Source organism: Protomyctophum bolini, assembly GCF_963924005.1.
Source record: "Protomyctophum bolini genome assembly, chromosome: 7".
In the NCBI taxonomy this organism is placed as follows: domain Eukaryota; kingdom Metazoa; phylum Chordata; class Actinopteri; order Myctophiformes; family Myctophidae; genus Protomyctophum; species Protomyctophum bolini.
The window spans coordinates 16,920,935-16,933,683 of record NC_137868.1 but is presented as its reverse complement, the minus strand read 5'-3'; the positions used below and the strand labels follow the sequence as shown (position 1 = coordinate 16,933,683).

The window sequence follows — 12,749 nt, the reverse complement described above, 5'->3', positions numbered from 1 at the left end:
GCTCAGCATCAAAAATATATAACTTAAGTTAACTTGCCATATGCTTAAATGTTCTATACGACCATTGTGGAATATGGGATTCCATAATTCTGCAATGGACACATTGTGCAATTTACATAGGCTACAGTAGACCTATTTTGGTGATCAGCTGTGGTCACCTACGTGGGTGTGGCCTTCTCAGGGTGAGAACTAAGGAGCCGAATTCCGGTGGCTATTTGTATAACAAAGGAGTTTGTTGACCTGAAGAGACAGACTGGTTGATCAAAGACTTGCCACTGAATTATATGCAATAAATGTCGAAAATGCTTAAGTAGTCAAGTAAGTCACCTAGTCCTAGAATACAATCACTTTGTTAGTTGGGGCGCAAGCCTGTGGAGACGTCAGCCACTTTGCTGGCTGGCGTGAGCTCTTGCTGTAGTCGTGTATGCTGTACTTCGTTGGAATAACAACTTCCATCTGCTCTGTCTGCCGTGTCTCAAACTCTCTTCGGTGCTCTCCAGTTTTTGGTTAAGTATCTGCAGTGTATAATGGTAGAAAATATATACCACACCATCACCATCGATTCATCCGCAATAGCTCGTTTTGGAAACGTCGGGGCTTAACGAGACACTGCTGTCTCGTTGAACCCAGCTGGGTGAATAACCTAAATTACCTAATCAACGTCATCACGGTATAAATGCTCCATATAACTATAAGCGCTAATGTTCACTGCATACACGTGATATCGTTACATGATGACCAAGCAATGTTACAGTCCACTGCAGGCTACAGCTATTTGGTTTCCAAATCGTAGCGCTGTACAGCAATTTAATTTCGCCATCGTAGCCTTTAACCTAGAACTGGAGAGTCTGGATTGGTCCGATGTGCTCAGGAGCTCACTAGTCGAAGAAGCATGGCTTGGCTTTAAAACCAAATTTACATCAGTACTAAACATCATGGCTCCTCTGAGAACCGTCAGGGTCAAAACCCGCTCGGAGCCATGGATGAATTCGGACATACTGACTGCAATGAAAGCCAGAGACAACAAATGCTCTGAACTTCTTAAATGCAAGTCCAAGCTAGCCAAGCGCTTCGACAGTGATCTCCAAACCAAACTGTGCATCCTTAAAACCCAATTTAACAAGCTAAGAAACAGTGTAATTGCCATGACCAAATCAGCCAAAAGTAACTTTATCAATGATAAAGCCGAGGAAATCAAAAACAATCCTCGGGAGCTCTGGAAGCTACTAAATAACCAACTAGGCTGTGGTCAGAAACTTAAAACCAGGTTTACTAACATAAACATAAAATCGAATAACACCCTCATCACTGACAAGCTTGATGTAGCCAACCACTTGAACATCTTCTTTACAAACATTGCAACAATGCTGGTTAACAAACTGCCCTCCCACTCTGGGCGTTTTGGTGTAGAGCACATCAAAGCCTTCTACAAAAACCTAGGTGTTTGTAAAGATGATTTTAAAATGGCAATGGTAACAACTGAGGAGGTACTTACAAAACTGAGTGCCCTCCAACCCCACAAGGCCACTGGCCATGACAATATTCCCTCCAAATTTCTCAGCGACTCAGCCATTTGCATAGCTCCAGTCATCACCCACATAGTAAACCTCTCCATCAAACAGGGACAGGTCCCCCAAGATTTTAAACTGGCCAAAGTAACCCCCCTGTACAAAAAAAGGGAGTAAATTAGAACCCGGCAACTACCGCCCTATTTCTATTCTAAGCTCCATCTCGAAAGTGATGGAAAAAATAGTCTATGAACAGGTTGAAAAGTATCTTGCCACTAATAAATTGTTGTACGAGTTCCAATCTGGTTTCAGAACATCCCACTCCACTGACACATGCCTCCTCTATTTGAGCGACCACATCAAACACGAGGTGGATGCTGGAAAATACTGCGGCATGGTCATGCTGGACCTCCAAAAGGCTTTTGACACCGTGAACCACTCCATACTGGTTAACAAACTTAAAGCTATTGGTTTTGATAGCACATCAGTGAGCTGGATGCAATCCTACCTGGAGGGGAGAGAACAGATGGTGGAGGTGAACGGAACACTGCCCCCTCCCAGTGAGCTGTGGCGTCCCACAAGGAAGCATACTAGGGCCTTTACTGTTCCTAATAAATGTTAACGACATGACATCAGCTTGTGACTGCAACTTGTTCCTGTTCGCAGATGACTCAGCACTGCTGGTCTCGGACAGGAACAAACTGCAGGTTGAAAAGACCCTCAGCTCTGAACTTGGTAGAATCTGCACCTGGCTCGCTGATAAACTATCCTTACACCTGGGAAAAACTGAATCCATTCTCTTCGGATCTAATAGTAATCTCAGCAAGGCAGATGGCTTCTTGGTTAGAGTGGGTGACAATATTATCACACGAAAAGATGAAATTAGGTTCCATCCTGGAGGCCAATCTTTCCGGTGATAAAATGGCCACCAACGTAATCAAAAAAGTCAATAAAAAAACAAGATTCCTTTAAAGGATCTCCTCACTGGTCAACAAAAACACCTTGAAGACCTTAACAGGAGCCCTCGTACAAGGTCTCTTTGACTATGCATCCACCTCTTGGTACCACAGCACCTCAAAGGTCCTTAGAACAAGGCTGCAGACCTCCCAAAACAAACTGGTCAGGCTCCTTCTTCTTGGCCTCACCCCCCGAACCCACCTCACCCCTGCCCACTTTGACAGGCTGGGATGGCTTAGGGTCGACGACAGAGTACAGCATCTTGGAATGGGTCTGGTCCACAAGATTCGATACACCACCAAGATACCCATGTACCTGTCTAAATACTTCCTTAATGTAAACGAAGTCCACACCCACAACACCAGAGGGAGTGCAACAAACCATGTACAACCCAGATTCGGCACAAACAAGGGACTAAATTATTTTCGCTCCTATGCCACCAAAATGTGGAACGCCCTACCAACAGTCATGAAGACGTGATGTGAATCCCTTGACTCCTTCAAAACCACTCTCAAAGGGCACCTACGGATGGCTGCAATTCGAAACTGGCCTCTGTAAAATCTGAATCCCCCCCACCCCCCTTTTCCCATGTATCTTTTCCCTTTTTGCTTCCTATATGATGAATTCCTGTTCTGTTTTTTAACTACATAGAAGTGTCTATTTGTATGTCTCTAAATGTTTTGATGAATTGAACAATGTGGACCCTGTTGTAAACAAGCGTAATGCTTAATTGGGTCGTCCGCTCACAGTACTTAACAGTCTGTGTATTGAGTTTGTGCTTGAAATGTACTGTAATTCTACAAACTGTTAATAAATATTTCAATCAATCAATCAAGCGCAGCGCGCCTCATTGTGTGCCCAAAAGAACAGATCTGCAAGCTGTCGACACGCAATCGAGCAGCATGTTGATTGTTTGTATGTCTGTTCTTTTGGTTAGGCAACGCACATTACGCGTGGTATGTGGATTTGAGAGTCAATGATTAATGTAAACTATATAGGCCTACACTCTTAGCCTAGTAGATTTTATAGCCAAGTTGACAGTTGTCATAATATTGTATAGCTCTGTTCTGGACTGTTGCACAACGTTAGCCAACGGTGAATGATGAAAAAGTTTGTTAACGAGGACAGTATTGGACATATAACTGCGTCACTTCAGAGGATCGCTGCTACTTTGATTCAAAGATGTTTACTCACCCCTGGAAATCGCTGGAAACCATTAGAATGTTGGAAATGAACGTCAGTTACATAAATCCTTTATTTCGGCGATTAGCCTAGTCCGTTCACACTCGCTTCAATAACATTTGAACCGCGGCGGCCATAGTGGCATTTTAATTTTTTCCCCACTCGGGCTTTTTCGGGTTTTCGGGCCTAACATTATGGTCTTTTTAGGTTAAGGTAGGGCATAGGTAAGGCCGGGCCTTAATTTTCAGGCCCGATGAGAACTCTAGACAGGATACAATGACTCAACAAGGACTGACTGGGGAACAAGACTGATATACACAAGAAGGTTGATTACAAAATGAGACACAGCTGGAGCAAACAAACATAGAACCATGAAAACTAGACCAGGGAACAATACATAGAAATATAAGACCTAGACTGAATGACAAAAGTCTGTGACTGTGACAGCTTAATTGTTTATATTTTTTTCATCTTGCGGTTTAGGGGCAGGATATGTGTAAGAAAGCTTTAAAACAGAACCCCATGGGACATTGTTTTAGCCTGTCACCTGGCAGAATAATATAAATAGTATTAAATACACCCTTCAAGGATTAAGAAAAAACAGGTGGTGTTAAAAAATCCATCCTATGCATGTGGACCCCCGTTCCATCTAGACCAGCGGTTCCCAAACCTAGGCCTTCCCAAACCTAGGCCGTGCACCCCCAGGTTACCTCCCGACCTAGCTTGAGCGAGAAATAGAGTATAGCATAGTATAGTATATATGTATAGTTTCATTATATAGATATTCCACTGTTACGTTCTTAGCTTTCAAAAGTTTCATGTATTCCCATGCTTTTTTGTTCTTGCTTAATGTAAATCGCTCTGGATTAAGAGCGTCTGCTAAATGCGTGTTCTAATAAAGTGTCCTATATGTTTCATTTGTCCGTTTAAATGTCACATACTTGCCATCTCAATATACATCCTACAATGTACAATAATATACTCCATCAGTTTGTGAAAAGTGCTAGCATTGTAAATCTCAAGTCAAAGTGGCTGCAGCGGTAAAACACACCGTCGGAGCTCCACGGTAGGTAGAACATTATAGTAAGCCTGTGACATGTTCAAAATATAGACATGAATAACAAAGTCAGTCGGGATCGGGATGTATATTGAGAATTCCACTCTTCAAAGTCGGCGCTCGTAGCCTCGTAAAGGCAGTGTCACACAAAAGCGACAGGTTCTCTGTCTGCCGTCTCCCCTCTGCTCCGTTAACATTATGGGTAACTCATTCAAGTGGTAAATTAAATGTGAAATACATCCTCTATTGAGAAAACAAGAATATATGTTGATGAAGACACTTCATACATTTAGAAACATATTTTTATTCAAATCAATATAGTCTTCAGTTAATTTCATATTATTTTAAAAGTAGGCTAACTACAGTTGAATTTCAATGGACTTCTATGGGCTGGCCTGCAGTACACCGTGCCAACGGACCAGAAGTGGGGACACTGTCTCATTTGGGGGCGTGAAATTTGTAGTCCCCGTGTGTCTCTAATATGCACATGCATGATTTTCCCATCAGGACACGCCCCCCTCATCTAGACTGAGTGGCAAAACATTGAGCAGCATGGCGTTTGGAAGTGCTCGTTGGAAACATAGACTGTAAAAAATATGGACAAAGCGTTCTCCGGGTCTAACATGAACGTAAAATGAAGCCTGTCAGTCCTTGTATTGTAAGTCACCATCTTTCTAGATCCGTTTTGGCCCAGCTGGCCATTGGCTGGCCCAGACAACGAGGCGGGACTTCCCCCCTTCTTTCAGGAAATCCCGATTTCCTCAGTGGCTTCACAAAATATCTGTCTGACTGCCCCCCTGGTTGGAAATCACTCAACCGTCCGGCGTAGCCTACCACCTGTTTCTAAATGTCACATAATGTTTTATTGAAAACAAGCACCAAACTCTGACATCAAATGCAGGGCATTTCTTGACAGAAAGTAGCTCATAACGTTTCTATGGTGGATTTTCATGAAACAAAAACTTTGCAGATAGAAAGAGGATAATTTAAACTGCCTCCCCCTGGCCAGCCGGGGCGCCTGATGGAGGGGAAAGGAACTGGTTGGAATAACTTGGATAATTCAAGCTTTTCGTTCATTTGCAAAGTTGGTGAGTTTAACATTGTACTGTGTTTCATGCAATCAGACAGGACTTTTCTGTTTGGAGGAATGGGCTTTCAAGGCCAGAAAGTAGTTTTTTGCCACTCAGTGGGCGTTCCCACATAACTTCCAGGTACGATGATGTCACGTGCATACCCTTGATAGTGGTATTTGATAGAACGGCGCTCAATCGCTGATTGGCTGGCTGCAGATTGGTTATAGAATTCGATTGAATAGTATTGCTCAAATTGGGATTTTGTGAATGGAAGGATTTTGACAGTGTGGGAACGGAAGTCTATATGCCACTGCAGTGCTGGTAACCTGAATGAAAGCGTGAGATATTCCTTATTGAATTTGCACTTAGAGCTACATTTATTTTTCCCGGTTTTAGACATTAAATACCAAATACAAACTGCTGTTCACTAAAATTAAAATAATGTTATGTTTTGAGAGTTTATCATGTTGAATTCTATTGAAGGGTGCATCTTGATTGGTCCATGCGGTCACAATGGGTGTGAAAAGCATTATTGTTCCCAATCCAGGCAAAAAAAGAAATAATAATAAATAATTTTCTGTAATATAAAAGGGAGGAAATCATGTATATGTGCGGAGAGTAGAAACACAATGAAAACCATTACAAACAAATGTGTAAGTCTGAAAGACTTTATTATGCCAGATGGGAAAATAACAATAAAGTGGGACTGTCCCACTTTAGCAGAGGTAGAGTGTTTGAGGTATGACGGCTGAGGTGATGGTAGTTGTAAGATAGGCCTACAGGAGGTAGGATATCAGACTTAGTAGCTGGCCATGGTTTTCTCCAGCCAGTCATTGAAAATGCAGACCTAAAATGGAGACAGAAATATGTGATATAGTTCAATCATCCAGGGTTGTATTGTCACATGTATTGCAGCTATTGTTACATTGCAGGCAGTGACATTTTTTATTTAGCTTTCTTTATATTGTGGATGCATGGAGTCATAATTACTAGTTATAAAATAAATAGATTTTAAAGTAAAATGGTAACAAAAAAAGCTAAAATGAATTAAATATATCGACAGTTTTATACTATTATAATTATAATGTAGTCTGTAGTGTATACTATAGCTAGTTAATGATTAGAAAAAGACAAGACAAGACCAGATTTCAATACACTTGCTTGGTAGCCAAAAAGATACACGCCTCTTTTCTCAGATTCGTTTATAGCAGCTACTGCTGTTTAGCAATGAAAATCCTTGCGTTTTCAATATGTGAGTCGATCATTCTGTACCTTGGCGTAGACACCAGGGCGGTTCTTCTCAGCACAACCGTATCCCCAGGACACAACACCCTGCAGCTGACCGTTACACACGACAGGGCCACCAGAGTCACCCTGAGAGAGAGAGATAAAATTCAACATCAAGAACATCAATATTGTACAAGGAACGACCAATAGGCTGTACTAACACATTGCTTTACTATTCAGAATGTGGAGAGGGAAGACCTCTGCAGGTGAACCCTGTTGACAACTTGACTACAGTACCTGGCAAGAGTCCTTGCCTCCCTCCAGGTATCCAGCACAGAACATGGCGTCAGTGATCATGCCAGGGTAGGAGTTGTCACAGTCCCTATCAGACAGGATAGGAATGTCCAGGCACTGCAGCTTGTCACTGTCATCATCTGGAGGTACATACGTATACAGGTCAAATAATTGGAAATGGTTAAAAACGGAAAAGTAAATCTGCATCTATGCTTTTATCAAAGCATAAAGAATGCAACATAATAAGGATGCAACCATTATGATTGCATTTGGTTTTAATGTAAATGTTTCTGAAACAGATGAAGATGGTAAAGACTAAAGAATAATGTATAATGTGTAAATTATGGACCTTTTATATGCACATTTTCACCAGATTCACGAGTAACTTAGCTTAACCTGATCACTTTTAAAAAAGGTGCTTCTCCTGTATACTCACAGTAGCTCTGGGTGTTTCCCCATCCAGCGACTCTGCACATGGTGCCAGCAGAGGCACAGGAAGTGGGCAGAGCAACAGCCTGCACATACTGGTTGAGGGTGGCGGCCTTGCTCAGCTTGATCAGCATGATGTCATTGTCGGTGTTGTAGGAGCTGTAGTTGGGGTGACGGATGACACGGGAGGAGGAGATGAACTGCTCGGTACCCTCATCTTTCGCAATGTGGTGCTCGCCAAGACGAACCTGAACGCGGCTATAAAAAAAAATTGGGAGACAATGAAACAGGGAAGACAGAATACAGGATGTACAGGTAAAAATCTCAGGCCAGGAAGGGTCAAATTGTATGTGATAAAGTTTACAAGGTAGCTAGAAATCATGATGTTTTCCATATCACATCTTAATTCGTACATTTAAGAGGTTTTCCATACAACTCATGAGGTGAGTTCATCAAAATGCATTCTAAATATTATATCAGGGGTTTTCTTACGACTTGTAGCAGTGAGCAGCGGACACAACCCAGTTCTCGTTGACCAGGGAGCCACCACAGAAGTGGTAGCCAGAGTTCAGAGACACTGCATGGGGCTCGGAGTGTTTCTCACACTCATATCCTCCGACAATCTTGTCCTCCTCCGCAACTGTAAACATACACATGGAATATACTATTACACATTCTGTCCTCTGTAAACAGATGGGAATTTAAAACAGTTAGAAATCAGTTCAAGGGTTATACTGTATATTGATATCCCTTACCCCTTATCCCTAAACTTATTTGCCATTTGTTACTATTTTGAAAAAGCTTTAAAAAAAGATCAAATAGCCGATCTACAAGCTCACAACGTGTCAATGTAGATCGGCTAGCTGAACTATTTTTAAATGATTTTCAAAATAGTAAAGAATGGCAAATAAGTTTAGGGATATGGGGCAAGGGCCCAAAGTGTCTTTAGGATCTAGGCCTATACTCACAAGCAGCTCCGATGAGCAGAATGAAGACCAGAGACCTCATGGTTGATGTGTGATTCTGTCGATGAGAGTACAGTACTTCACCTGGACCCCTGGTTTATATGGAGAGGTCAGTCCGTGTAGGACACTCCCCACACACTTGGTGGACCAATCAGGTTGCTCAGATACTATCATAGTTGTACTAAAACGACCAAAATGTGTTGCTCTTGTAAGGAATTATTAGTATTAGTATATATATATATATTTGACAATTGTATTCATGAAACACAAGAAAAAGTACTTACTTAAATAAATGAACAGCATGTTTACCTTTTCTGGATTTAAATAATAAATGAAATGTGTGCATTACTACTGATATCACAATTTATTAATTAATGGCATGAACTCCCATTCTTGTTAACAATTGGATTAACAAATTTGAGCATGCAAGCATTGCAAATGGTCTTGGATATTCTGCATTATGTGTACATTTTGGTGCTATGTAATAATAATGTAGGAAAATGAACATATGAAATTAACAGGGACACGATGCAATTAGTTTTGACATGCATGGAGCTATGAGCCACAAGTGGAGTTCTCTCTCTCTCTCTCTGTGTGTGTGTGTGTGTGTGTGTGTGTGTGTGTGTGTGTGTGTGTGTGTGTGTGTGTGTGTGTGTGTGTGTGTGTGTGTGTGTGCGTGCGTGCGTGCGTGCGTTCGTGTTGTACATGCATGTCGTTTCTCTCTTTTCATGTGTGTGTGAACCAGGCCATCTGCAGAACACCACACGTGGCTTGTAGTTCCATGCAGGATTAGAAACAAAACAAATTGCATAATTTTCAAAACGCATTGTGTGCTCACTGGTAGGATCCACTGGACAGTCCACTCATGTTCATATTACTACATATTATGCATCAAAATGTACAAATTATGCAGGATATCATCGACTCAAAAGACTGCTCCAACGGGAACCCTTTTGGATCGTTACCACAATGTTCCAAGTTTAAATGATGAAATCGATTACTCTGATGTTGTTATATTTGACTGATAATGTTTTTTGATCACTGTGATCATGTTTGGTGTAGTGTAAATATTTATTACACTGATTTAATATTTTCCCATGTCACTTCAGGTCTTGCCTTATTTATTTAGTTGTTTGTGTTTATTTTTGTGTTTATTTTATTTTTGGTCATCTGTCGCAAAAGAGCAAAGGTCTATAGCGCCATTGTCTATAGACCAGTAAACCAACGCAGGATAGCATTTGCAATGCTTATGGATAGGAATGTAAGTCCCTTACATTAGGGAACACATTATATGAATTGTGATGTTAGTAGTAAGAAAGCATACATTTCTTGTAATGTATTAGTTTATGGCTGAAATGCTATTCTCCCCCTTTTTTTTTAATACTATCATTATACAAATTCCTAGAAGCAACACATTTTGGTCTGGTCATTTTGTATCTGAACATCTTGATTGGTCCACCAAGGGTGTGGGGAGTGTCCTGGAGGGACTGACCACTGTACAGAGGGACTGACCACTCCATATAAACAGAGGTCCAGGTGAAGTCCACTCATCAACAGAATCACACAGCAACCATGATGTCTCTGGTCTTCATTCTGCTCATTGGAGCTGCTTGTGAGTCTAGGCCTAGATCCTAAAAGCATTTACCTTTTTCCTAGACATAAGTGATTTGTATGTTCAACTGGTTCCTAACTGTTTTGACTTCCCTTCAGTTTATGGAGGACAAAATATCTAATAGTGTATTCCGTTGTGTGTGTTTTTAGTTGCCGAGGAGGACAAGATCGTCGGAGGATATGAGTGTGAGAAACACTCCCAGGCCCATACAGTGTCTCTGAACTCTGGCTACCACTTCTGTGGTGGCTCCCTGGTCAACGAGAACTGGGTTGTGTCTGCTGCTCACTGCTACAAGTCGTAAGACAACCCTTGATACAGTATATTAATATTTTTTGTCTGGATTTGAATCTTGATTAACTCACCTCATGAGTCATGAAGCATAAAAATATACCGTAACCAGGATAGACAGAAGGCCCACAGTTTGTCCTTCTGTCCCACACATAATGATATGCCCCGCCCACACTGCCCTCTTTCTTGTCACCAATTCTACAAAATACAATTGCTATTATTATTTTGTGATATAAACATTTATTTATTTACTAATTATATGTAGTCATATTACAGTATGTATTTGAGTAAAATCGTCCTTACCCCTTGAATTAAAAAGAAAATCTCAAAGGGAGACTACCTGCAAGCACCGCAGATGCGCTAGTTATATTCTGTCATTAATAAATAACATACTGTAGGGCCTACTCATTATCATTGATTAAAATAACATGCAAAGTGGAGAGGAACTATATGAGCCTATCCTTCTCACACACCTCTCTCTCTTTTCCAGCCGCGTTCAGGTTCGTCTTGGCGAGCACCACATTGCGGAAGATGAGGGTACCGAGCAGTGGATCTCCTCCTCCCGTGTCATCCGTCACCCCAACTACAGCTCCTACAACATCAACAATGACATCATGCTGATCAAGCTGAGCAAGCCCGCCACCCTCAACCAGTATGTGAAGGCTGTGGCTCTGCCCACTTCCTGCGCTCCCGCTGGCACCATGTGCAAAGTCTCTGGCTGGGGCAACACCATGAGCTACTGTGAGTATAGGCTACAACACCTGTTTAAAAAGTTACGAGACATAACCAGTCAAAGCATTTCCGGGGGTCCCAAGCCAAAAACGTTGAGAACCCCTGGGCCTGTGCAAAATTAGACAAATTAACGCAAACTATCCCTATGCTCCTCAACTACTTCATCATAATAACCTGTTTCAGAAACATTGACATTAAAACCAAATGTCATCATAATGGTTGCATCCTTAATGCTATATGTTGCATTCTTTAGGCCTATATGCTCCGATAAAAGCATATAGATGCAGATTTACTTTTCCTTTGTTGTTTTCAGCCATTTCCACTTTGACCTGTATTTAACCCCAGGGGATGACAGTGACAAGCTGCAGTGCCTGGACATTCCCATCCTGTCTCATGAGGACTGTGACAACGCCTACCCTGGCCAGATCACTGATGCCATGTTCTGTGCTGGATACCTGGAGGGAGGCAAGGACTCTTGCCAGGTACTGTATAGTGAACTGGTTTCACCTGCAGAGGTCCTCCTTCTCCATCATATTGAATAGTATCAGAACAGCCTAGGGGCCATTCCTTTTATAATATTGGTGCTTTTGATGTTGAATTCTATTGAGAAATATATTTATGTCTTGTTCCACTTTCCCTCTCTTTCTCTTTTTGTTTTTTCTTTCGGTCTCTCTGTGTGTCTCTCTCTCTCAGGGTGACTCTGGTGGCCCTGTCGTGTGTAATGGTGAGCTGCAGGGTGTTGTGTCCTGGGGTTACGGTTGTGCTGAGAAGGACCACCCTGGTGTCTACGCTAAGGTACAGAATGGCTCAAACGTCTTCCTTATGGGTCTTATTATCCACAAGGTTTAGGAGGAATCGCTTCCTTTCAAGACCTTTCAACTGCAGTAGAAATAAAACCCTGGAACCTTGATCCATAAAAATGTATGGGTAATAACTATACCCTATAAATACAGGTCAAAAGCCAAGCTGAGCATGTTAAATCTTTTCTGTCTCCATTTTCAGGTGTGCTTGTTCAACGACTGGCTGGAGCAAACCATGGCCAGCTCCTAAGTCTGCTCCTACCTCCTGTAGGCTACATCTACCATCACCTCAGCCATCATACCTCAAACACTCTATTTCTTTCATTTTGCATAATAAAGTATTTCAGACTCAAATTTGACTTTGTTGTGATTGTGTTTGTACTCAACAAATATTATTGTCTCATATTATATTATTATACCAATTTTTATTTCAGGATTTAAACACTTCCATACTCTATACTTAGTAAAATAGGGCTGCTATTAGGTAAACATTCAACCCGAAATAGGTCTGTTAGGTTTCACTATAGCACCATTCTCTTTAACATCCAGTGAAAATGTATTTTCTTTGCAAGTCTGTAGTCCACACCATTTGTAAGTTAAGCAGTACTTTGTTCGATTTTGCTCA

General features: G+C 41.5%; 2 protein-coding genes across 2 annotated transcripts; one reads left to right on the top strand and one right to left on the bottom strand.

Moving 5' to 3' along the window:
• Positions 1 to 6,509: 6,509 nt before the first annotated feature.
• Positions 6,510 to 8,756, bottom strand: LOC308318369 (trypsin-1-like). Its single transcript, XM_080767897.1, has 6 exons — positions 8,696 to 8,756; positions 8,220 to 8,367; positions 7,735 to 7,985; positions 7,302 to 7,438; positions 7,050 to 7,151; positions 6,510 to 6,624 (listed from the first exon to the last, which is right to left on the bottom strand). Exons 1-6 carry the CDS (start codon positions 8,733 to 8,735, stop codon positions 6,577 to 6,579), a joined length of 726 nt encoding a protein of 241 aa, XP_080624023.1. The 5' UTR covers positions 8,736 to 8,756; the 3' UTR covers positions 6,510 to 6,576.
• A 1,478-nt stretch (positions 8,757 to 10,234) lies between these two features.
• Positions 10,235 to 12,374, top strand: LOC308318588 (trypsin-1-like; the record flags this gene model as incomplete). Its single annotated transcript, XM_080768204.1, has 6 exons — positions 10,235 to 10,304; positions 10,454 to 10,601; positions 11,083 to 11,333; positions 11,670 to 11,806; positions 12,018 to 12,119; positions 12,327 to 12,374. Exons 1-6 carry the CDS (start codon positions 10,265 to 10,267, stop codon positions 12,372 to 12,374), a joined length of 726 nt encoding a protein of 241 aa, XP_080624330.1. The 5' UTR covers positions 10,235 to 10,264.
• Between the last annotated feature and the right edge of the window lie 375 nt (positions 12,375 to 12,749).